At 38.0% G+C, this 26,998-nt stretch overlaps 1 protein-coding gene across 2 annotated transcripts in view; it reads right to left on the bottom strand.

Annotated features, from left to right (window-relative positions):
* Positions 1–26,998, bottom strand: part of adam12 (ADAM metallopeptidase domain 12) — a 92,222-nt gene that overhangs the window by 38,643 nt on the left and 26,581 nt on the right. For both annotated transcript variants that reach the window (XM_014470942.2, XM_023326887.1), the window contains exons 4-11: positions 12,016–12,094; positions 8,585–8,661; positions 7,670–7,859; positions 5,851–5,916; positions 4,992–5,063; positions 4,469–4,638; positions 4,165–4,249; positions 2,047–2,195 (exon numbers count right to left, since the gene is read on the bottom strand). In XM_014470942.2, coding sequence (XP_014326428.2) covers positions 2,047–2,195; positions 4,165–4,249; positions 4,469–4,638; positions 4,992–5,063; positions 5,851–5,916; positions 7,670–7,859; positions 8,585–8,661; positions 12,016–12,094 — 888 coding nt within the window. The remainder of the gene's footprint in view (positions 1–2,046; positions 2,196–4,164; positions 4,250–4,468; positions 4,639–4,991; positions 5,064–5,850; positions 5,917–7,669; positions 7,860–8,584; positions 8,662–12,015; positions 12,095–26,998) is intronic.

The raw sequence follows: 26,998 nt of genomic DNA, 5'->3' as shown, positions 1-26,998 counted from the left end.
TTTCTAGGTGAATTTGTGACGACACAGCAAATCCTCAAAAATAGGGTATTTCTAGGATTTTTCCCATTGAGTTATAATGGGGTTTTTTTCGCAGTTTTTTGCGAATTATGTCGCCACGTTAAGCCCAAATCCCACCAAAAATAATAGCTCCAATGGCGTGAATTTTCTGCACGTTTTGATACCTCATTTGTAGGTGTGCACCCAGCGGTACGAGCCGCATTAACGGTTACGGAAGAATAAAGAATATTAAAGAGACGCTTCTCTCCGACAATAGTAATAGGTTCCTGCCATTGCTTTGCATGGCAGGCCCCAATGACTAGCATCCATGTACAAATGTCTGTGTCCAGCCCTGATTAATCCACACCAAATGTTAACAATAAAGTGCATAGGTGGGGTAAAACCAGAGCAGATAAAGTAAGCTGAGCGTCAAAAAGCAGAAACATCCACAGTATTTACATGTATATATATATTTTTTTTCTTTCAACGAGTTACTGTGTTCTCACTTTGGGTAATCTATCCCTCAAGGGAGCAAAAACACCACTAAATCTGCATGGTGTAAAAATCACTTTATCCTTTTCTTCATTGTCTTCTACCCCCTCAATTAAGCCGCTCTAATGAAACATTTCCTTTCATTACGGTGTGTCTAAGCAACCCTATCAGGTGTTTCCTATTGTTTATTTTCATAATAGACGATGGCCCTTATGATTACATCTGTAGTTCAGAATTGTGGGCAAAGTCTAAGGCTTCACTTTGAGTTAAAATAAAATGCAGTTTAGTCGGAACTAATGGAAGGCTTCAAGATGGGCAAGAACGTGTAAAGTCTGGAAATATTTTCCCCTATGTGTTCCCAAATTATACAAATCCACAGCTGTGCATGAAATGTGAGAACGATTTAATCCCCCAGTGACATGATTAATGTGTGGGACACATGTAGGCTGAGGTTTAAATAATACCAGTAACCGTGCCTTTCAGTTTTAGCTTCATGTTCCCTGTGTTGTGGAAATCCTTCTGATTGCCTGCATCTGTGCCTTGCAGGACCCACCAACAAGGCAAGCATTACTGGCATCAGACCAAGGGTGAAATCTGCTTTCTCTGCTGCGGGTTCGTGTTATCTGCTAGCCGTTTACGAGCAGTCACACAGTCCATCGCTTGCAGCAACCCTGTTATCTTAGAGACCCAGACAACGGGCATAGAATGCCACAGAAGCTACTTTATTCTAGTTCCAAACCATGTGTTTTTTGCTCTGTGTGTTCTGAAGAATTCTTTCATACATCAGCACAGAAACAATATGAATTTGTTCAAAGAATGTGACGCAAAATCAGCAGCTACTCAAGTTTTTTTTTTTTTATCTGTTGCAATACAGCATAGGACACCAGTATGAAGTTATGCAAACATTTCTCTTCGCAAGACATTGTTTGGTCTCGTGTGATATTTTAGATATTTTTAAAGCTGTCAAATAGTAGTGAACAGCTATTAAACAAAATTAATTTTCCAAAGACTAGTAGCACAGCAGTTACAGCAAGAGCCAGCAATTTTGTCCTGAAAGCGAGTTTCATTAGGGATCTTGCAAATTTAACCTATTGTTCTGTGTTGTGGTCATCATGTGTAAAGAGCGACCAAACAAAACAAAAGCTTTTTCCTCATATTTTTGAATATCTGGTGTTTATAACTCATACCGTGTCTTATAAATGTATTCAAATACTTTCACAAGCAAATGTTCTGATTTTCTTGCATTTCAACCACAAAAATAAAATTTTATTGGAACACTGTGTGATCATACACACAATGGAATACAAAGGAAAGTAATAGTTTTCATAAAAATTCAAAACAAAATGTATTCAATCCCTTTTCCGTCTGATAGCCCAATACCTACTTTATTATCTGAAGACCGTTTCATGTCTGTAAATTGCCTGTAAGACGAGTCCAAACAGTTTTGTTAATTTGGCTTTTAACGTATCATCAATTTCACTGACACCACCTTCCACTTTTGTCTTTTCGCCTCTTAGGAACACAAGTTATAGTTGAAAAGCATGACTGGACCCTTACCCTGTGGAGGGCGTCATGATGCAGCCTCCACGGTCGACGGTCATCCTACAACCACACCCACGCTCCGGGGTGTCGTGGTTCATGCCGAAGTTGTGTCCCAGCTCATGTGCCAAAGTCACGGCTGCACCCAGCGGGTTCTCCGAGTGATCCTGGGAGAAGAAAGCAACCCAATGTGTCTTAATTTAGCCAAGCTGAAAGACATGAGGAAAAAAACAGTGAAATTGTCATGCAAACAACAGCCATTTTAAGAAATATACAATTCTACTCTCTCCTTTCAGTTTTCTGCTTTTCATGGAAACTATATTTGATCTACCACTCCACTATCACTGCAGAGCCAATCAGTCTGACGTCCAGTAGAGGCAGCTACAAAAACCTCTGCATGACTCTGCAGATAAGAAAGACAGATGGATAACGACCAAACTGGAAAAGAAACTTCATCTGGACAGTTTTACAGACCGAGGTCGGGAATAGACAGGAAATGAACACTGCATAGTGTATATGTTTTGTGCTGCAGTGATTATTTAAACATCCTTCTTCCTAAAAGAGGGATGGATGGAGTCGGTCAGTCAGTCAGTCAGGATACTCTCTTATCCTTCGTTCCCCCAGGCGAGGGTTCTTCACTTAGCCGTACCTACGACTGCCCTCTTCTGGACTGAGGTGTCAAATATGTCTCCAGGTATTTGTTGGATGGAACTGCCACAACTTTAAAAGGCTATTCCACGTTTCTTTTTTTATTGCGATAGGTCTGTATTTGAGCTTCACTTTTTCAAAAATGAGCCAGTCGTAAAATGAAATTTCTTTCATGGTGACGTTCTGAAAATCAGTACAGAATGGTATCTCCTTTGGATAAATGCAGTATTTATTGCATGGTTTTGCAGATTAAAAAGTTAATCTGCAAAACCACAATGGGAGTGGGGTGGGGAGACACCACCAACCCAACACTGTATATCTTACTGTATTGTGGTTCTCTGGGACTTACATGACAAAATCACATGCTTCCTTTGTAAGCACAGTCATCAGTCAAACGCTGAGGCCAAGCTGAGCCACTTCCTGCTCTGATTAAAGAGCAGCGTCATGGGAGCTGCACCCCGCCTCCAAACAGGAAGGATGGGAAAACTCTCTGCAGCCTTTGCCATGTTCGTCAGTGTGGCGTTCCTCTAAGTTGAGACTGGTCTGAGAACTAATAACATTCAGATGAGTGAAATGGCAGAAAGCCATTGATCACTATAAAGCAGGAATCCGGTTCTTTAGTGATGGTGGATGGCCTAACCATATTTCTGACATGATTTCTATCCCCTTGGGGGGAAAAAAAATACATACAAGATCTGGGGCAGAACACATGGTGCAGTATGGCTTGAGAAATAGATCATTTCCTCCCTGCCCTCCTACTGCTTATTTGGCCTTTTAATCCCAACACAGACCATCTGCTGTATGCAAGTAATGGGGGGAAGACAAACATCTGGAAAATCCTCATCCAGCCAGCAGAAATCCCATTCATTGATGGGGTATACACATCTCGTCTTAGTCATAATGGCATTGGGCTGATAACCACTTTATGATTTGGCACCGGTCTCAACACCTAGTAGCAAATATACATTGTGTAGTGACACTCTGGTAGAGGTGATGCACAGTTGCGTATACGAATCCATTTTGATTCCAACGTGTGCTCTGCGAAAGAGGCAAAATAAACAGTTCATCAGTTCTCATAAAAATGTAAATGCAGTTGTGTTCAAAAGCCACCGGCTTTAATTTGCCAAAGTGCTCCGTGAGATCGACATCCAGACGCTTGTCCGCTGCTTTGACACAAAATCCAACTCGTTCCGGGAGGCTGTTGCCTTGCTATCTCACAGCCCGACTGAAGGAGTTGGAAATTAGTGCTTATTCTTTATGTATGTGAGGGTGCAATAATGTCAAAGCTGTAAGCCAGCACACACATCATTCTGTTATTAATCATGACGTCCTTCAGGACCCTTAAGCGTCTCTGTAGCAAACGACAAACACCTCGACTCGTGTAAATCACAGCTGGATTGTGTTAGGCTGCTGAATCTGGACAAAACCTCCTCTAATACAGACCTTGCAGGAAAAAGTTGGGGTCAAGGGATGGTGCTTTATACTCACCATGACAATGCCTCCAGACTGCTCCACTGTGCACATGCTCATAATGGGCGCCATGCCGATAGTGGTGCCCTGGAAGTAAACGCCGCTGCAAAGTAACATAGAGGTAGAGAAGTGTGTTTTAGTCTTTTGCAGAACAGATGGTGTTTACACAGCCCTAATGTGCTTAAAGAGCCAGATTTTCTTGTAATCTCTACTCACTGCATTTGTCTAATTCTCACCTTTTTTGGACAGTTTTTCATTCTTAGAAGGCTTTGATTATTGACTGAGAATTAACATTTTTTTCCACTTTTCATGTTAGGGTTACCTTATGAGCTGAGCATTGTCGTGAGGCTTCTGGGGCAGAAGCTTCACCTTCCTCCAGTCTAGGAACTCGTGTAAGGTGGTGAAGGGATCTTGAGTGATGGGACATTTATCGGAGTCACTCCACACCTCCAGACCCACCAAAGCCACCCTGATGTTGAGCGCCCTGTAAAACTGAGGAGGATGGCGCAAAATAAAGTCATATTTAAGTTTTCAATGTCCTAAACCCAATAATTTGTGTTTGCCTTCAGTTGCGTATTATGTAAATCATAAAACTACACTTTTTTTACACAATCAGAGTATGTCTTTTCCATTTCTATATCAGTGCTTCCCTAAAATAAATCCATCTGCCTACTGCGTGGTCTAGCAATAGATACGCAGCTCTGGCTCAGGTCGTAGGCAGCTGCTTTAACTAGAAATTAATATATCACGCCGTCCCTTCTCATTAATCTCTGCTGCCAACAAAATTTCTATTTTAAAAAAAGTGATTTATTCCTCACCCACAAAGGGGGGAGAACATGTTTTACCTTGTCCACATAATTGGCTATCTCTGCAAGCCGCTGTTTGACTTTCTCCAAGTCTCTCCCCTGTTTCTGGAACTGAAAAAAAAAAAAGACAGCATGTTAGCCATGGGACAAATTTACATTTGCAAGAAGCCGGTGCTTCGTGATAACATAATGGAGGTCATCATTTTATGATTTAAAAACTATGAAATACCACAGCACACACGCAAATGCAGGATTTCACATTAATGGCTGCTTAAAATATTTAAATATTCCAAGTTTGTGTTTTTTTTACTCTGTGTGTTAAGTATGTTATCAAGCTGTGACCATCTGGATCTAGAAAAATCCCCCAGCATTACAGAGACGAATGGCGCGACTGCAGGGAGCAGGTCTACTGGCAGACGTAACACAGCATTAAAGCTTTGGACGCAAACTGGAGAAAAGTCCCACCGTCTGTTTCCACCCTGCCGTGGATCCACCTGCACTTCAAATCTGAGCAGCACGTTAAATCCCTAACATTTTTTGCAATTCCCTTTCTTTCCATTCAAGTCAATGGCATCAGCAGAGAGATAAGAGGAGGAAACCATCACAATGAGCTCGTCCTCGCTTACGGGGTACTCTCCTATATCCTTGTCCTGTTTCCTGTCTGCCCTGCTGAGGAACTGAAAACAGACGTTCCTGCTGGCAATAAAAAAAATATCTGCTGCCATAGGACCACAGTGGGTTGTTGCACACTCACCACATTTAGCAGCTTCCAGAGAGAGACCTGCTCTACATCTACAGCAGCTTACTGTGCTTCTTTATGTTTATAGCATGAGGGCATGCTGGGTTTTCAAAGCATTGTGGCTGAATGGTGTCAGGCAGAGAAGAGTAGGCACATTACCTCTCTGTTGTCTGCGACGATAATCAGCTCCACGTATTTGGTCGTCTTCTGAGCATGCCTTTTATGCTGAGGAAGAACAATGAAAGAGGAATGCTAAAAGTTAGAAAAGCACTGCAATTTGAAAGTTTGGCTTGCAGGCTACACCTTGGATTTCTCAAAGCCTGCAGCATCTGAAAAGCTGTTTCTGTATGAATAATGGAAATACAGTTTTTGGCTTTCTTGTCGTGAGAGGACTGATATCTGTCTTCTGTCTGTAAGGGGAACATGAAGCTAGTTATTGGGGTGAGTCTACATAGGTGAATTTGAATAATTGTTAAAAATGATACAGATTTGAGCTGCATCTTTAATTTCAAAGGCGATAACATGCTTTATATTTCTTTCATTCAATTTTTGTATGAAAAATTGAATGAAATTCAATTCAAATTCAATTTTCGTTCCATTCATGGAACAATAGCTTAATTTTTTTCTTCTTACTTTCCATAAATGTGAACTGGTTTATTTCTAAACTAAAAAAAAGGTTCTTAAATTTTTGTTTGAAAGAAATACATTTATTCCCAAGGAGCTCAGAATACATTCCTGTATTGATGACTCAGTTTTTTTGTGGCTGTAGACACATATTTATGTAAAGACAAGGGCAAAAATTTAGCCGAGTTAGATAAAGCGCAAAATCTGTGGGACGGTTGGCGTTCCTCAGCAGGTCTGACTTGTTCTGCATTTGCTGTAAATCCATTCATTTGCATTTGAGTACCAAACACCTGGAAGCCAGGCAGGAGTCCAAGCAATTAGTCTTAGGTTTAAATTGGACAGAAATGTTGCAAAGGTGTAATTTCTTTTATCTAAAAGAGACACTCCAGAGGAACTGACTTGGATATTAGGCATGTGTTGTGCAATGTTTTGCATTATGTCCTACTTGTAATTCTAGGAACATTCTTCAAGAAGTTCCTAACGTTACAAGGAACTTCTTGAAGTTCTTGAAATCTCAATAGTTGCTTCCATTGAGACCTAAGCAATAAAGATCAGGTCCATTAGTGTGAAATAGGACAAAGCCTTTGGAAAAAGCATTCTCTGTGTAACTATACAAAACTGCTTAATTACATTGCATTACTTAATAAAAAAAATCAGTGATGAACTATTAGGGCAAGCGACAGGTAGGACTGGAAGAAATGGGTGTTGGGCAGCTTTAATCAAGGTTGACAGCAACTGGTTGAGATTAATTGCTTTGCTCTTGAAGAAAGTTCCCTTAAAGTTTTGTCTCTGAGGAAGGTTTCTGCTTCTGGATTGCATTTTTTTTATTGATGCCAAAAAGAGTTTTAAACTGTATAAAGAAAAAAAAAAAAAAAGCTCAAATGCAAATTAAAAAGTCTTGAAGTTGAACTCGTTTCCATACAAAACCCCATATTTTCAGGCAGACCCAGTTCTGTTCTATGAACCCCTAAACTGAGATACTGTATAAATCTGGGTTCATTAAGTTCTGCATGAGGGTTAGTCTCACTTCCTGCCTCAAATGGAGTTTTTAATGTTTGGAAATACAAGCAGATGGATGCTGCACCTGCTCCATGCAAATTATCGGCCAAATGTTCTGCACGGGCCCTTGATTCTGGGCTCCTAACACGAATGAAATGAGTGTCAAATCCAAAGCTATCCCCAAAGGAACCTTTCCAAATCCATGTGATAGCCAAAACGCCCGTCCTTGGTCAAATGCCTAATATCTAATCATAAGCTTAATAGTAGTTTTGTCAGGGATATTTGATGATGAAATACTACAAAAATAGTGATTTAAGACCTTTGGTTTGCAATAAAAACAACACTGTGAACTCACCCTTGTGTGAAAGGACTGGAAAGGGCTTTTGATGTGGCTTTCAGGGGCAACAGAGGACAAATTAAAGCCATGGCCACAGGCTCCAGGGGTCACTTTGAGCTCTTCCACTCGGTAAATGAAGTGGGCCCCAGCGCCGTGGCCAGACACAGGCTCGATAATAAATGTCTTGTTTTCAAGTGCAACAAAGCCTCTGTGGAAAGAACATCCCAAGTAAGAAAACAAAACTTCAAAGCATGAGCACTTTCTCAAATGCTGGAATTGATTGAATGTGGCTGTCTCTAATGGAACAACTGAGGCTGCTCTTTGTCTACAATCTCACTTTTCCTGAGGCTACGGAAAAAAAAAATCTGAATTGTGTTTTTATTGAGCCACATGTTGCTGTGGTTAAAACTTATGACTTTGTAGATAAAAGCTCTACCATGCACGCAAATCAACTGATGCAGTAAAAGGTGGGATGCTGTATATAAACTTTTTTTCTTTTTTTCCCCCAAATGTAATTTCAACTTTCAAGCTGACACACAAAACGTTTCATGTCATGAGCGGCTCCTGTGTTGAGAAAAGCAATCGGTCTGTTTCAAAGCTAAGTAATTCAAGGGGATGATAAAGCTGTGAATTTTACAACTCTGTAAATACGCCCTACAAAAAGACTGCAGAGTGTGATTCATCATTAGCAACAGGCAGATGCAAATTACTGTCAAAACGAGAGCAAATGCACCATAAACGCCTCGGTGACAAAAACATTTGTGTGACAATTTTACTCCGCAGTTCACCGACAACAGCCTTAAGGGAAGCTTAAGAATGATTGACTGCCGCGCCGAGTGACTTAAGTAACTCCAAACTCTGCAGCAGCACATAGGACTGAAAGGGCAGCTTTAAGTTGCATCTTGAATGTAAAACGATTCAAGCGTTGCTCACCGGAGTCCCAAGCAGGCACTGAGGGTTACATCAGAGTTGGGATGCTCCCGCACTTCGCCGTGGTAGTAGCAGTTGTTCTAAAAGAGATCAACAGACATAACATTTTGGAGAGAAAACACTTTACTCAAATCTCACTGGATATCATAAAGGGTGTCGAACTTTTCCACATTTATCAGACAAAACAAAGTTATGCATGATTTGAAATAGTAAGACCAGATTCTCCTACATGAGCTACAACTCATGTACAACTCATGAGTGTCAAATCCATTTCATTCTGTTATCTCGTCTTAGTTAATGCTGTGAGTAAAGGCGCCTGAATAGCTGGATGGTGTTTGTCTATCACAACAGTGATTTTATAAACATGGTGTTTGCGTTTAAAACTTGACAAAAAGTGAAAGAGTTTAACAAGTAATAACATGAGTTGCAGCTCATGTGGGAGAATCTGGGCTTGTAAGTAGGACGAGAACCTACTAGGACGAGGATTGAGACTATTGGGCAGTGGTTTATCTTCTAACAGGACATTGACACTGAGCTACAATGGAACAATCAAGATCCAACTAAGCTAATCCATTGCAAAAACTATTTCAATATAAGTATAATTTTGTTTCGTCTAATAAATGTGGAAAAGTTCGACATGCTTTATGAAAGTTTGACTCCCTTTATGAATCACTTTTGAAAAAAAATTAGAATGGCAGAAAAGGTGTTTGTCATTTCCTTTAGTGATGCGGTTGCCCCTGCTTGACTTCAAAAGAGCTAAAGAGTAAAAGACAAAATGACATGATGCTTATGCTGCCATACTCATGTTCCTCTCAATTAGCCTGTTCTGTAGAGCAGATTATCTTCCTCTCCGTCTCCTCACAATCAGGCACTTTGAAATTAATACAGCCAACACAGTTGAAGGGAGGAGCAGCAAAGCTGACATGCGTGTGAGGCGACAGTAATATGCTAATAGTTTATCCTGCATCTTTCCATCAGTCATCTAGTGGAAGCAAAAGGGCTTCCCACATCAAAGAAACAATGTTTGCTTAACATGGAAAAAGAAATACGACTTAATGTCTCACAGTAAATAACTATCTTGATTTTTTAACTTTGTATGAATCCAGATTTGTTAGTCCTTGAGGTTAAACCTGACAGCTTGTTCGAGAGGGACTAAGACCAAAGTCGACTTCTGCCATTTGAAAATAATCCCAGTGCTAAAAGCATTACACCACTTGATGTGAGTGTTGTTTTATGAACCAATAAATCAGACATGTTTGCACCGGGCACTTATTTACAGAATGGATGCTGGGGTTTTATGCAGGAATGTAACGTCAATATTCTTCCTATGTGAAACGCGTACTAAAAACCAAAGGTGCTAAGCATTTCCAGTGGAAGTAGAACATAAAAGTAAAACAATTAACATTTTTTGTTTACATTATCTCACTTTTCTATTAGGTAACTGTTGGTACCATTACCTCCTATCTCTGTTTACTGTGTAAATAAATGAGTTTGTATAATTAATGTCTAGTGAAAACATGACAGTAGTTCAAAGATTCGTAGAATGGCGTTTGCATAAACAGAAAAGATATTTGTTGTTTCAAGATAGTTGTAGTCCGCTTTAGTTTTGACAACTAATCTGAATTTATTCTTAATGTGGACCAAGTAAGTTATTAAGAGCTTTTTAACTGAACTATCCCTCTAAGCTCCCATATTTATATTTATACACAATATCTATATCTCTTTGCTATAACCCCTTATAGTCCATACATACATAGTCTTGTACATCTGTAAATAAATATTTATATCTCGTAGAGCACTTCTGGATAGATGCAAACTGCATCTCGTTGCTTGTACTTGTGACAGTGCAATGACAATAAAGTTGAATTCTATTCTATCCTATTCTAATTTCTGCCACCAAGTAAGATCTCCATTTCCCCATCTAAGATACCCTCCTTCAGAGGAAACACTTCTGTTTGAAAAGCTAAGTGGAGGTTAGTGATTCAGGTGCTGCTGTAATGACACCCATTAGTATAAAAGTATTACAGCCACAAAGGCTCTGCTCAGCTTGACCCAGATTAGCTCGGCTCTCCAAAAGAAGAAGAAGAAAAAAAACATCAGGCAGATTGTTTTTCAAGAGGTGCAAAAGGAAACTTGACCTCCAACCCCCATCTTGGCTCAACCTTTTTGAAGTCAGCGCAGGAGGCTTTTGGATAATTACAGTTTCTTCTTACATCGGACCAGTTCAGACTGAGGCTGAAAAATGTCCAAGCGGGGAGCAGGATGTGATGGGCAAACGAGTCCGACGCAGTATGAATCCCATCATTAGAGAAGTATTTCTAGCACATGTTTGAAACACGCACCAACACTGTGTTGTTAGGAGAAGCTTTAAGCAATGACGGCTGCAGTGGGACTGCTGCATTGTCTTTGGAAGCTTCTTCCTAGCTTTAAGGGGTGAAATATTTTCGTTAGTTTATGAACATATTATTTCCTTTTACTGATTCCGAAAATTAATATGTGACTGGTGACCTTTGCTGAAAGGTTGTGTTTTATGAAGCCCATTTTATACAACACAGCATGTCAGACGCTTGCACCATCCATCAATTGAATATAAACCGCAAAAGAGAGATAGTATGTCTCTGTGCGGGGAAATGAAACTTTGTGTATGGCATTCACGGCTAAACTACAAAACTGCTGCTTCAAGCTGTGCGCGACCTGTTAAAATGTCCTCACAGCTGTTCACTCAAACACAGTCATTTCAGTCCAACTGAGACACAAAAGGCCAACAGACAAAATGTTGTTATAAAGCAGGACTTGTGAATGCCATAAATCACAGGTTTCTGTAACACCAAAGAACTGTTTCTCCCCCGTCGAATGGTATTAATAAAAACAATATGGAGCCAAGGAAGGTGAAATATAACCAGAGAACAATAGTTTGGCTCTATTATGTGAGCTGATTTCAATCAGCCAAGTACCTCAGTGAGTAAACTTGACAAGTACCATCAATTCAAAATGAAGAACCATATTTTATTTATATTCAACTCAACAAAAAAAAAAAAAAAAAACCCTCAGTCAAGCAGAGCAAAACAAGCGCTTCGAGCTAAAAGAGGATTTCATGACAAATCCTGATGGCGATGCTGGCTGAAAAACAACAAGCATGAAACACAGCTTATCGTCAAATAGGCCACACAATATCTACACCATGTCCAGTTTGCAACATCTGGGAAGATGGGGCCGTCCCGTTGCACATGTTAAGTCCATTTGTATTAAGAATGCAGAATTTTTAGTATGCTTTATCTAAAAGGATTTCCTTCAACCCCCTGTCACCACCAAAAAAAAAAAAAGAAAACAAACAAAAAAACATCTGTCTTTTTGAACATTTTTCGACAATGTCTCTACTGAGCATTGCACCATGTCAACTTGATGTGACCACAAGCCCTGGAGTTTCAGCGTACCGTGACGTTGTGAGTACCAGTGACTGCACTTCCATCCTCCCTGTAATGTGTCTCGGTGTAGTGGCTCGCAAAAAGACCGCTGAGAAGAGAAAGGAAAAGAAAGAGAACAAAAATAAGTTGCTAAGAATATAAAGTTGAAATTACTAGGAATAACATATATATATATATATATATATATATATATATATATATATATATATATATATATATACTGTATATACAGTAGATATATACAGTATGTGTGTGTTATTTCTGTTCCAAAAATCATTTTACTGGTAAAACAGCATTTAGAAAAATGTGAAACATAAGTAAATCCCAATGCAAAGGGCTATAGTATAAAATAGATGACAAATAGATATTTTTTTCTGTTGCAACAAAGTTTTTTAAGGTGCACCTACTTAAACATGGTAACATAGCCTCCATAATGTCTGGAAATCTCTCACAAAATTACATTTTCAGAAAAAAAAAAAAAACCTTGTTAATGTGCACATGCCGAGTGGATTTGTGTTTTCAGTGACACAGAAAAGGAATATAATGAGCCCTTCACACTGGCGAAGCTAATCTATGGAGGAGCTCAGATACAAAACACAGCCACATTGAGAATAACACCTTACAACATTGTGACTATAAAATGACTTAAGTCTTGGATTTAAGGGACTAGCAACCTCTACTGGGTGCAAAGCCCCTCTCGCCCAATGAGCACTGGAGATGAGCACCAGCCCACCTATGTCCCTGCAAGGATAAGCAGGCACAGACAATGGAAGAACCAACCCAAACCTGAAGGAAAAGGACACGACACAGTTTATGCCTCAGCAAGGACACGTGGTCCAAGCACTGAGTAAACAGCCAGACCACTGAAGTGACTGCAGCAGTTATTTGTCACACTAAAGTTTATCAGGTCAGTATGATATTGCTAAACCGAGCTAAACAAGGAATGATGATGTGTAGACACTTTCAACGTTAGACAGGTTTTTAATCCAATTATTTTGGCGAAACAGATGTTTTAACAAATATGAGGGCTGATATATCTGTGACCATCAGATTAATAGCATTCTAGAGAATTAGTCTTTTGTCACAAATTGTGTATTAACACTGCAGTGAACTACAAAGTTTACAATAGAAAGCTTTTCAACACCTTTGTAGGGTTGTGATTTGTTACGTCTCCAAGCTACTGCTCTCAGACAATATTTTTTTCTGACTTCCTCCTTCTAACTGGATAAATAAATGTGCAAATCAATATAAAGTAAAAGAAAGTCAAATTAAAGACCAAACTTAATGCTGCAACTCTTCAGCTTAATCTTAGCAGCCTTGTGCTTTTATTTTTGCCACACTTTTGAATTTTAGTCATGCAAATTGATATAACCATGGTGACCTAAAAACCAGGACACAAAGTTGTGAACATAATAAGATACGACCTTTAAGTGTGCTTAATTTTCAGCATATTCCTTATGTGTTCTTGAGTCCTCTGGCCTTCAGAAAGAGTCAAATCATCGCTTTAGCATTAATCTTGTGCATGTGCTTGTCCGTGGACAAACTGTAAAACCATGTTTATGTATTTTCTCCCTCCTCAGGGCATGAACAGATGGACACAGAGAGCCCCACCCCGAGCATTGGCAACAGGACTGGAGGAACACCCATAGTTTGCAGCTGCATAATCACAGTGACATCAGGCATGATGATTTCCGGATGTGTGCGTTAATGACAAAATACACAGGAGAGGTGAAAAAAATTAAACAACGAAAGATGGACAGCCAAAACTAGACTGAAGGGGTTATTATGCAGTCAGTTGTAGTTTGTTGAGAGTTAAGCAGAACTCACAGACAGAAGAGGAGACGGAGAGGATTTAGGAGCTGGTATGCAAAGGGAATCACAGATATCCCTCAAAGCTGCTTCATCCAAACCAGCTTCAGTGTCCCAGAAAAAAAACAGCATTAGATGAAACTAGATTATTCCAACAAATCGCTTTTTTTTAGACTTCTGGACCGGTTAATATCTTTGCTGTATATTTAAAGCTCTATTTTAAACGTCATGTTTGGAATAGGATGAGTCATTTGCAGTCCAAGCATTAACACATTTAACTTTATTAAATACTTAGTGTGACCTTAATGGGCTTAATCGTCTCGTTAGCAACCCCTAAACCAAATCTGATAACCCTAACAGTCAATAATCACTTTGATGAGCACTGTATAAGTCTCATTAAATATGCATCGACACATCTGAGCTTAAGCATAAGTTTGAAAAGACCAATGTCTAAAAATAATCCAGTTGAAAATAGAGATAAACAGAGCTTTGACAAAAATACTCATAGATATTTAACCTAAAAAAGGGAAAATCAGAAAACCTCTATTAGTAGTAAAGACGGGATTTGTGTCACTTTGGTTAATTCCAAGCAAATGCTCATGTTGGGAAAGCCAGCTTAGGGCAGCACGGTTGGTCGTGACAGACTACAGGCCGGAGAGGCATGGCAGGATTTATACGATGGAATCTCCCTGTAATCAACCCCTTGGCAAGGGTACATAGAGTTTATTGGGGCCACGGATGTCTATGGTGGGTTTGTAAAGAGTTTCCTCTGGCCTCTCTGCTTGTACTTCAGCTCTGCGGCGTGGAACTGTGTTTTATGTCGCTGGGGATCAGATGTTTATGGTTCCCATTTGCTCTAATGTTGCCCCTATCCAGCACTTCTGTAGACATTATTAAATCGGAGTTGCTGGACCAGTGCAAACCTTTTAAATGGGACATGGTTTTCGTTGCAGTTCAGCATGTGTTGGAAAAAGAGGAAATAAGCAAAAATAACAAATCCAGAGTCATCCACACTTTAAATCAGTAATGCTTTCTTTAAGATGTTTTAAGGAACACTCTCTCAGTTTCTGATTGCTGTAAGGGTAATTACCCGCCTGCATATCCGTCTCTGTCAGGATGAACATGCAGCCAATCAATTCTAATTTAGACTGAAGACACATTATGAATAAAGGCCTGAAAATTACCCAATTTCTCAGCAGAAAACTGGCATAATTTTTATTTTCTTTGAACTTTTTTTTTCTTTACAAGACAGGAGATGGAATTTATGAACGGCATTAAAAATCCTCACGACTTGATGGATTTGCAAAGCTTTTTCTTCTTGTTTATTTGTGTCAACATCACTCTATATTTTCTTATTGTGTGAACTATAGAGTAACTTAATCTCAGTTATTCGAGTTGTACAGCAAATTATCGTCATACTCTAGCCATGGCAAATTTTGTGCCAAGCTGTTCAAGTAAATTACTCTTTTACTCAGTAGCAAAGCTCACACTGAACATATTTGAAAATCCAATCTTTGAGTACACTTATTTGTTGGGCAAAACACAAAAATATGGTATTTAATTTTCTTATTTTTAAATAAAATTATGGATGAATATCTGTAATTCTGTTGTCGAAACTTTGTACAACACCACACTGCCAATAGGACAGAACCTTATTCTTCTTCAATAAGATTTCACAAGGTCAGAGCAAACAGAGAGGGATGTTTGACCATTTGTTTTTGCATAATCTCTCCATCCTCCTCTCTCTTTAGCCACCCAGAGGTTTTTAATAGGATTTTAGTCTGAAGACTGCAGTGAGTCATAGAAGAAGAAGGTTGACTTAGTTTCTGGAAAAATTGCTTCATTTCTCAACTGGTCATGTGTTTCGGATTTAGTCGTTAACCTGCTGAATGACCAAATGACGATGCGTTTTTAATTAAAAGTGGAGTTTATGATTGTTTTTGTTTAAAACTCACCACTTGAATCTGGTATTTCAAAGAGATCACAAAGCAGTGTGGGAAGCAGGCCACGTCAACAAACTTTCTTTGATTATATCTGTGATAGCAGTAGTTTTTTTTTTTGTTTTGTTTTTCTGACATACCTGCAGAAAAGCTGCCTGGTCTGTGGTTAGTCTAGGGAAAGGGTCCTCAAGTCTGGGGCCCGAGGGCTGGCGTCCTGCAACGTTTAGATGTGCACCTGGCCCAAAACACCTGAATCAAATGACTGAATCACCTACTAAGTGCAGTCAAATCTTCCTAATGGCATAATTATTTGACTCAGTTGTGAAGAACGCACATGGTTGGAGGTACAAACTGTGTTTTCGCCAACTGAATGAATGCATTCAAATTAAATGCCGCATTTTTCCAGAGAGTGACATAATGCTACTTTAAATTAAATGCACATTTCTTGAAGTTGATTTCCGCATCTTTACCAATGGACCGAGTAAATTTCATTCTCATTTCAACACAGAAAGTCCTATCTTTATTACCGTCTCTTCTCTTCAATAGCTACAACAAATTTTCCGAATTGACACAAGGAAGTGAATGTTAGTCCACATTTCTCATTAAGAAATGGTTAAGCTCTAACTTAAATTTGAAGCTTTCAAGGAACTGTTTTTACATTAAGGAGTGATTTACACATGCAGAGCAGGGTCACCAGATCGGGGTTAATTTTACATTCTCTACATCTATTACGGTTTTGCTTTCATTATGGCAGTTCTTTGAGGTTTTTTTGTCAAAAAACTCATTGGTGTTGTTTTTAAAAGCAAAGTGAAAACCGAGGTAAGTTGTTTCTCTTTTTGCCGCAGACTCACCACAAGATGGAACAGCACTACCTTCAACATTTTCTTAAAGTAATGGATGAAAGACTTTTCATTAGGCAAAGGAGCTGAGGATAAAAAAAATCATCATCATATAGATGCATATATCAAGACGCTCTATAAAATATTCAGAATTTTTGCCTACTGGCAATTAATGACTCTTTTTGGATGATGACATCCATACTGATTAACGGTTATGGTTTAATTTAAAAGCTCAGCTGTTTTTTTTTTTTTCTTTGCTTGTTTCAGTTTTTGCTGCCAACCTTAATGTGCTGCTTTTCCTTAGGAAGCAAGTTTGAACCATGCTGGAAAACTAACTCAAGGTAAATTCATTCATGCTTTGTTTTCATGTTTTCCACTGGCTATCTACTGCATTCCTGCAAAACGAATGACGACACATTTGACTCAACAAATGCAAATAAAAAAGATCTCCGTCAAGGTGAGAGCATGTGATCCCACATGCTTTTGCCAACAGTCGTTCTCTCTTTGGACACAAGTGGTTTGAGAGGTAGTGAGACGTATTTCCTTACATCCAAACTTCTTAAAACCTTTAAAGAATCAGCAGCTCATCTGGATTTCACATGAACTTCTTCATTATTTCTCTGATTAATGCTCCATTTCCTAGGCCTTTATGTTTGGGTGAAGACCTCTCTCTTAGTATGTTTACAAACTCTTTTCAGTTTTAGATGATGGATTAAACCGTTTTCTGTAAGATGGAAGCTTATAAGATTGATTGATTGGGTGCAAATCCACGCCACACTTAAGATTTTAACAAGATATATCACATTCCCCCCATTAGATAAATATGTAATACTTTGTTGTGGTCTATCATGTAAAATCCTGATAAAATACAGTGAGGTTTGTAGTTGCACTGTGATAAATGTTTATAATACTCTCATGATATTAGCACTTTTGCAAAGGCACTGAAACTAAGCACTTCATAAACAAATTATAAAATCTGCAGGTGAGTCATTTCTCATGCATAAAGAATTTGAATCATTCCATACAAAAATACCCCGACATTTATATAATAGTCTCTATTTATCAATAGGACTCATTGCCTCTGAATGTGCACATTGTTCATTAAGCATGGTCTCACGTCTAATTAACAATGCACCATTAGTGGCCCAGGTTAATTGTGATAAATGGCAGGCTCATTAGGAGCTTCCTTTGGGAGGCAGCAAATGCAGTTATTTGCCTTAAAAATAATCCTCCATTTCTTTAATTCCACACCTCACAAATAGCTCCACAGAGCTCATTTAACTTGTCTGGAAATTAATTTACCACATAAACTATTGATTGTGGCTAGTAAACAGATGATGCTTATGTCATCTGTTTATACATTTAAATATGATTAAATATTTGGAGGCAGATAAATCACTCACACCCTCTGTGCAGTGAAATTCATAAAGTAACTTAAATGGTTGTTGCAAAACTGCTTTCCTAGCTATTAATACTAGTAATGCTAAAGTTCACACTATTCAGCATGAGGATAGCAGAAAAAAAACCTCATTAAAGCGTAGCAGAGTGAGTCCTCCTTCCCATCTCTTTTGCATAAAACAAACTGACAGATCTGACCTGCTGCCATATCCAAAATTATGGCAGCAAGAACTGAACAAAACACATGCTTTTATGAGTCCAATTTGAAGAACACATCAAATCTTGTAGACACTGATTCGCTACAACAGCATAATCATTGAAGCTTGCTTGCTCAAACGCATCAGTGTGCCTCTCATCATCTCTCTCTCTCTTTCTCTCCCTAGCATTCAGACTGTACAATGTTCAGTGCACATATAAGGTGCAGAGGCATATTTACATATCTGTGGAGCTGCACCCCATGTAATTCACCATTACATGAATCTCTTTGAGCATGAAACCATTTGAGAGGAATGTGACTCCTCTCTGCTTCCTTTGAAGACTGTTAACTTCAGCGATTTCATTTAAGCTCCTCTTTCCCCCCACAGGCCTAACCCAGAGCCTTCCTATATGGCTGCTACTTATGTTAGCATATGTCATTTTAAAATAAGTCTTCCCTAGTACAAGGGAGTGAGATCAAGAGGAGCGGAGTATCTGAAGAGGTGTGGCTGAAAAAGTCTAATTCTATTTCCGCATACAGCTGCACTCCAAATTGATTTACATACATCTCAGTGTCCTCTCAGCTTATCCTCAACTGTGGTGGGTGCACCAGGGTGTGTAAAGCTGGCCAAACCACAGCAAAGTGAAAAGAGACAAGGATGAAAACCAAAAGAGCAGAGGAACTGAGGCTAAAAAAGAAAACTAAAAATGTAAAGACATAGACATATGGTAGGGCTCTATTATTTGAGTTCAACCTTTTTGTTTCTTTAATTATATGTAAGCAAGAGGAAAATCAGATACTGGGATGTAAAACTTCCAATTAGATTTGCTCATACAAATAGAAAAAATAAAATCCAACACTGCTTTTGTGAGACCGCTGAGGTTTGGAAAATCTGGATGCAGTTCTTGGAATAAATGCAGAGTCATCCCTCCTTCTGTACCCCCACCTTCACACAGAACCACACTACATACTCTAAATACTCAACACCCCCACCCACCATTGGAAAAAGAGGAAACACCCACCATTCTACAAAAGCTGTAACTTTATACTATGTGAAAAATATATACACACACACGCATACCCCCCCTGCACACGTCCACCCACACACACACATATATACAACTCTGGAAAAAATTAAGAGACCACTGAAAATGATCAGTTTCTCTGATTTTACTTTTTTATAGAGAGTAAAATGAACATTGTTCTTTTATTATATGAACTACTGACAACATGTCTTCGAAATTCCAAGCAACAATTTAGTATTTATTTGCAGAAAATGAGAAATAACAAAAAAGATGCAGTGCTTCCAGACCTCAAATAATGAAAAGAAAACAAGTTCATATTAATTTAAAAACAACAATACTAATGTTTTAACTCAGGAAGAGTTCAGAAATCAATATTTGGTGGCTCCAGCCTTGTACGACTTTTAACATTTTGGCTTGTTTGTCTGTGTGCATCACATTGATGTGTAAGTGTGTGTGTTATGTACTTGGTACAACAGGAGTTGCTAAGCAAGTTGCTAAGTTGTTAAGTTGCAGTACAATGCAAGAAAACTCTACTGAGGTGTAACTGACCTGTTTTCATCCTAATAGGAACCTTCATGCCACACTGGGCACAGAGCCATACTGCTTACAATCAAAAACCCTGTCACTGCATCGATCAATGCAAATCTGTGAAATATATGTTAATTTCTGTAAAAAGCATCGACCAAATTAGCTGACCAGCTGACTGACCAAACAAGAGTCCTGGCTCCTACTAGCAAGGCTGAAAAGTCACATTAATGAGAGCAGAAGAAAACTCATTAGAAACCCTCCAGCAGGCAGCAGATGAATATCAAACAAGCAAGCTGCTGAGGGAAGCTTATTTAAATACTAACCAAAGCAAAGTTACTGTAGCCCCATAATGAGTTGGGATCTCTTATTGCTAAGCTGAAAGTCACTCAGAAAGTATGTCATTCAGTTTTAAATCCTTCAGCAGCAACTTCACAAAGGTCCAGATTATGATGCTTGTCCTGAAATAACACTTGGATACCAGGAAAATCAAAAAAGATTAAACCCAGAGAAATGTCTATTAAATTTGCTTCAAGATATATAATAAAATAGAAGGGCACTGCGGATATTAATGTGCTAGTGACTCTGTTTCAGCCTGATTATGTTAAATTCAGATGATCAGCAGCGGAGCTCTAACTTGACCTCATTCTACTGATGCTCATATGCAAATAAAAACTTCCCTTTTGCCTTTTTAGTTTCCAGGAAAAAACAAGCTTGTTCACAAACTTTAGTTTGTCTGTGTGTATAAGCTCAGGCTTGTGATCTTTATATGTGACGCTTTGCTATCACACACAAATCAATTAGTGATCACGTTGATACAGAAATTCACACAGGGAGAAAGGAAGTCCTCTTCTCTTAAAAAAAACAAGAAAAACAGAGATGAGTGATAAGTCATGGCACCATGAATACGAGTGCTCTCTATTCAAAAATAACAATGTCCCAAAGAACAAAACTGTATTTGATAATAAACTGCAGAGACATTTTCTTGTATCAAGCTGCATCACTGAACATACAATGTTTTTCTTAAACGCTTGATTTGTTGCCGCAGAAAATGAAACTCTAGGTGGCTGTCAGTTTTGACCGGTGGACGCTCAATATTGAATGGAGAGGTATGACAATGAAATCAAGGTGGAAGTGTCTTTATTTATGTACTTCAGGCCATGTGCACACCAACACCATTACATTTGTACCCTTGAGTGGTTTACAGGAAGAAATAATGAAACAGGGGATACCAGAAATCAAGAGAGAAACAATAAGTTACACAAACCAAACACCAAAGACAATAGATACTACAAGGGCTGGACAATAAATCAACAGCAATATATATGACAATTTGCAGTGAACATGATCAGTAACAATAGATAATACATCTAATAGAATATTCAACATGGAATATTTACTGAACTCCGATCTAGAACCGCAAAGCATTCTGGGAGATGCAGGCAGAGGAAAACTGCTCAACCTTTCACAGTGAGCAAAGCAAGGTCAGATAACTCACTCTCTTACTCTTTGGTTACCTACCAACAACTGCTGAGTAACTTGCACCACAGCAGTTTCAGGTTTGGTCGCTGTGCCTCTTAGCTGCTTAAAAAGAAAAAGAAAAAACGGCATGGAGAAATAATCAATAATTATCGATATTGACAATTATTGATACTGACTGATGTAAAAGATTTATATTGTGATAAGTTTTTCAGCCATACCCTCCAACCCTAGATGTTCAAAATAAATATTGACATAAACCATTACAACTGAACAAGTAAAATATCAGCCAAAAGAATAAATCAAATTTAGCATAGCTCTTCCAAGCGTTATCCCTCCTAATCTAAGCTTTTAAGCAGCCCATGTAGTACGTGTTTCCATTTTACTGCCCTGCCCAGATGAGGACACGGACCAGGAAGAAGTGAGTGCCTGTTCCACTAAAGACTTAATTTGTTAAACTCATAAGTTAAGCCAACAAAAAATTTAAATATGATTTAAACACAAATTTTTACTACATTCCCTTCATACAGAAAAGATGCCCAGTTCTTCTTAAAATTGTCTCTCCAAATTTCAAATAATGAACTGAAATAAACATTTTGTCTGTAACTCAATTATACATACCACACTATCAGTAATCATATTTCAGGAACAACTCCTTTTTTTGTTACAATTTTTGAGGTACTAAAAGCAGTAGACACTGTGTGACTAATATAAAATGACAGCATCCCCATTAAAGGAGATGCTGGGAGGAAACTGACCTACCGTGGCTATTCATGCTGGACTGCAGCTCCTAACTACTGCACTGTAAAGTCAGAATTAATGCATACATTTTAATCAGTCCTGAAAGAATGAAACACAAACTCCACTGAATATTAAAATCATTTACAAAATGTCTCATCTAAGATCTTCAATGGGTCTTGGAAAACATTTTCTAATACATTTAATTGTCAGGATTAACTACCAGTGAGTCAGTACGACCTTCAGTATGGATACCCTAATAATAAATGAAAATGAAAACAAGTATACCATGACACAGTTAATTTTAGTAAAGCAGTTACAGTAGAACAATAAAATCAAAATTTAATGCATATATTCAAGTTATTATTGGCATCCAGGGGCATATGTAGACGTACTTCAGTGTGGAAACAATGCTACTTTTGTTCCAACACCAGGACTGAATGGAAATATTGCCAAATAGACAAATTTGTCTTTAATGTAAGCTAGGAAAAAGTGTAGTAGCTCCTTCCAGCCAAAGACATTTATCGTGCCTTTTCTGCAAACCAAAACATTTTTACTATTCTTATCTGTAAATGTAAATAATGGTAAACTGCAGCTCAGAATAACTGCTAACATTGGTTGCAATAGTTTCTCATCCAGTAATGAAGTCTTGGTGGTCATTTAGACATCTGTATTTAATTTCATTGTGTCCTCCCCGACTGGTATGCAGTCTGCCCATAAAAAGAAACCATCCACTGTTTTTTCCCCTCTTATTGTGGTAAGAGTCGTTTTATTCATGTTTCCAGGTGTGTCTATATCGGCAATACTTTTTTTTTTTTTTTTTTTTTTACAAGCACAGCCTTTTGCTGCTATAAACTGCTTAAAAGTCTTAAAGCTTGACAGCAAAATGTTGATAAAAGATAAGAGTTCCAGAAAACAAATAAAAATGCCACTAAAACACTGAACGTTTAATGCTTCAAATAAAAGCAGACTCCAGACTGAGGTTGAAGCGCTGCAGTTTGTGCGCTAGTGACATCACTCTTACTGATTTCCTCGATTCTAAGCACAACAGCAACAACCACCACTGCACAGAGGCACAACAGACTTGTTAAAAAGTGAAACGTTTCTAAGCTGCTGGCTGAAATATTTACCATCTTCAAATGATTCCCACTCTGAATCATTTACTTTTTTTATTTTACTGCATTTTATTTTTCCTTAAAACTGTAAAAAGAAAAAAAGAAGTGATGTCATATTTCCCAGCTCTTTTCAAAAGTGAATGTTTTGTCAGAGCAGTAAGAGAGAAATGGCCTCATTTAAATACAGCGCCAGGAACGCAACACACAAATTCTGGTTTACCTTCTCACTGCATATGTCTACAGTATTAGTGCTGACTCAACCTGCTCATCTAATGTAAAGTTAGCCCCTGGAAATTGTGTCCTGTACACACAGTGCGCCACCAAGGCTCTCGTATTTACTGCTCAGAGCTTACACAGCTAAATGCTACACTCCTGGTAATATAAAACATGCGGCCGTTGATGGCTGCATGAATTTTTATCAGTCAAACAACTAGGTTCAGTATTTTGCTGCGGCGCAACGTGATGGTGGGAGTAACTCAATAATCTTGGAGGCAACATCAGCAACATGAGCAGGCAGTGAACCATAAAATCTTAATATTGTAAGCTATTAGTGTAATACTCACTCGATGCATGTTTGATCATTGTTGTCACTGATGCAAACACCATCTTCACTCATGCGTGAAAGTCAACCTAAACAATCCCTTGGTAGAAGGATGGAAAGTGTTCTCTACTTCTATGGAGAAAGAAAACCAAACATTTGCAAGTTCATCTATTTGTTTTAGTATATCTAGAATATCTAGGATGTTATTTATTATTCTGCAATGCCACAGAATGCCACAGGTGCAAACTTAAATGTATTTTATTTGAGATTTAATGTCCAAAAAGAAGCAAATTGCTGTGGATAGTTGTGAAGTGGAAGGCCATTCATGCATACATTTCTTTACAAGACAGTATAAGTGTGGGGAATATGATATATTCTGTCCACTAATTGTGAATGTACATGTTAAAAAATTAGAACACCATTTTTTGTCACTAATTTCAGAAAGTGAAACCCATTCATATATAAATCAGTATAGTATGAAATATTTCAAGCCATTAGTTTTTGGTAATTTTGATCATTCGGGGTCACAGATGAAAAATTGCATTCTTTGAACTTTCCCACTCTTTCATAAAGGCCAGATTTGTGGCAACTTAGTTGTTTTGACAACACATTTCCCCACCTGAACTGTGGATTTCTCAGCTCATCAAGTGTTAGTAACCACTTCCTGACTGTTTCTCTCTTTGACCAGTCAGCTTATTTTGACTGCCATGTTATGGTAGGTCTTCAGTTGGGCCATGCTATTTCCATTTTAGTGAGATGCTCAAAACATGAAATATGGTTTTATAACATAACCCTGTTGTAAACTTCTCCACATCTTTATTTCTGACCTCCTTTGTATATTTCTTGGTCTCTGTAATGCTGTTAGCTCAGTAATGTTCTGTGAGAACACTCACAAGGACTGCAATTAAATTACAGTCAGGGGACTCTGTTTAAATTTTGAAGGCAATCAATTGACCTGGGATTTATTTAAGAATAGAAGGGATAAAAATAAATGCAAATTTAGTTTTATTTGTGAAACATTTAAAAATGTCCCTTTTACTTCACAATTATTGTCTTCCTTGTGCTGGTCTATTGCATGTTTATGGGTACAACTTGAGAAAAATATGAAGAAGTTCCAGAAATATTTGTAGGGAAATGTCAAAGATGGAACTCTTTACGTTAAAATAAGGCAGAAGAATATGTGTGTTGTTCCTGGCCTCCATCTTCAAATACAATAATGTTCAATGAATTGTTGAATATGACACAACTTGTCAAAGCTGACTAAGCACTCATAAGAAACACAGCGATGTTATACCGCCTAGCTGCACATCTTAATTTTACTGTATATTAGCGACAGCAAGTTCCCTTCTCCATTTCTTTTATTTTTTTAAATTAAAATTTAAGTAGTGGCAAATTATCAGCTGCAAACTAATGTGCTGCAAAGACATACAACAATATTTCAGGAAAGATGTGCTATTTAAGCCTAATTAAGATAAGGTAGCTGGGAGACTGACTTTTATTTGCTGCAAGATGGAACCATCCGTTGCATTATTTACTCGGGGTTTTTACTCAACCTTTTTAAAAATAGCAAACAATGACTATTTATTGTCATTGTTTCCCACATACTGTATTACAGGAAAACATTTCAAAACACCACATTTTCTACATTTTGTACAATTTCTCTTTAAAAACTAATTAAGAAAAGTATCAACTTACCAACCATAAGGCTCATAACGCAATATTTTACACGCAAGATGACACAAGTCCCGCCTGAAAATTGTACCAAAAAAACTTTTGTAACTGCATTTTTTGAAATAGTTCTTCTGTGGCAGCACAAAAGTAAAATGTTTATTTATTACCATCCATAATAAGCTACAAAGCGGAACTAATGAGGGACTTGGAATCTTCGAGGGAGGTGGTCTATTATTATTCATTGAAAAAGAGTAAACAAATGCATAAATGTTAATGTCAGAGGGTTTCTATCAGTCCAATTAATCTATGGAGGCTCCCTTGGGCAGGTTCATTGTTCACCCATAGTGTTTGTCTTCAGGGGAAATATGCAATTAGAAGCCAAGCAGAAAAGACATTAAAGATGTCTTTCATTTTTCTTCCTGTCACGTTTATTTTTGTCCCAATCCGTTACTGTTGTTGGCCGTTTTTTGTTGTTGTTTTTTTTAAAGTAGTAATATTTTTGGACTTTTTTAAACAGTACATATAGATATTTTCTAAAACCTGTCCAGAAAGAAAAGTTTTGTATAATAAACATTTGCTCTGAATCAACACACAAATAAACCTACAGTTTTCCAGCTGACCACATGAAGTCCACTTCCATTCTCCTTTAATAAATTGCTTCACATCATTAAGCACTCTCTTTACACTTTCACGGATACTGCGCTGATTCCCCAATAAGATAATAGCACACAATCTGTCATTCTCCAGCCCATTACCCTGCAAACATGGTGGAGACGGAAGCCTTCACTTGGCACTGATGTATCCGTTTAACATTGGGATAAGGGTGAGCAATCTGTCACCACTGTTGATGTAACTTAAGTCATGGCAGTAGAACACAGAGTTGGAGATATGAATTAGTGGATAGGCCACAGGTTGGAAATATAAAGTGCTTTTGACTAAATAAGAACTTTAATTTTGAGTTTAATATGGAAGAGTCTGGAGGAAGTCAGACTCTTCCATATTATACTATATACTATATTTATACAGATTAGTAGTATGCTGGCTCTATTTTAGGTTAATTCCAAAAATTGACATTGAAATTCAGTGAGACTGTAAATTATTTTCTCTCCCATGCCGGTAATTTGAGATGTTGTGAGTCTTTACTGCCCAAGTTACAGTCTTTTTAAGATAAATATTGTATCAATTTAATATGCTGCACAATATATTAAATTACCACTGCAATATAAATTGTTATTGTGTTGATAGGCAATATTTCATATTCATTCATCAACCAGAAGATCATTTATTTAAGTAATTCAATTTAAAAAGAGGAACTCATATTACATTATTCAGTACACAGAATATTTAAAGTATGCATTTCTAATAATTTGATGATTATGCCTCAATAAATTATTGATTATGCCTCAATATTTGTTATTTGTGCTTTATTTAGCACAAATAAAGTTTCTCAGACAATTTTAATTTTCTAAAAAAAAGACCTAGAACATATAGATTTTTTTCTGTGTTTCCATCACCAGTTGGATTCTCAATGGGCAGGTTAAACCCAAACGCCCAACGCACTAGTATATCTCATGCTAGTCTCAAGCACTGATGTTTTTCTATCACTCAACCAATGAACTGTGTTGTTTGATGCCAGCAGCCCCACCCTGACCATACCATGCTATTGTCCTATGGACATGCAACTAAAGGGGGCCCACGGATGCTGTGGTATGGGTC

The sequence above is a fragment of the Xiphophorus maculatus genome, chromosome 22 (genome assembly GCF_002775205.1).
Source record: "Xiphophorus maculatus strain JP 163 A chromosome 22, X_maculatus-5.0-male, whole genome shotgun sequence".
NCBI classification, from domain to species: domain Eukaryota; kingdom Metazoa; phylum Chordata; class Actinopteri; order Cyprinodontiformes; family Poeciliidae; genus Xiphophorus; species Xiphophorus maculatus.
Note: the sequence above shows the minus strand (reverse complement) of the source record. Positions and strands in the feature narration are given on the sequence as shown.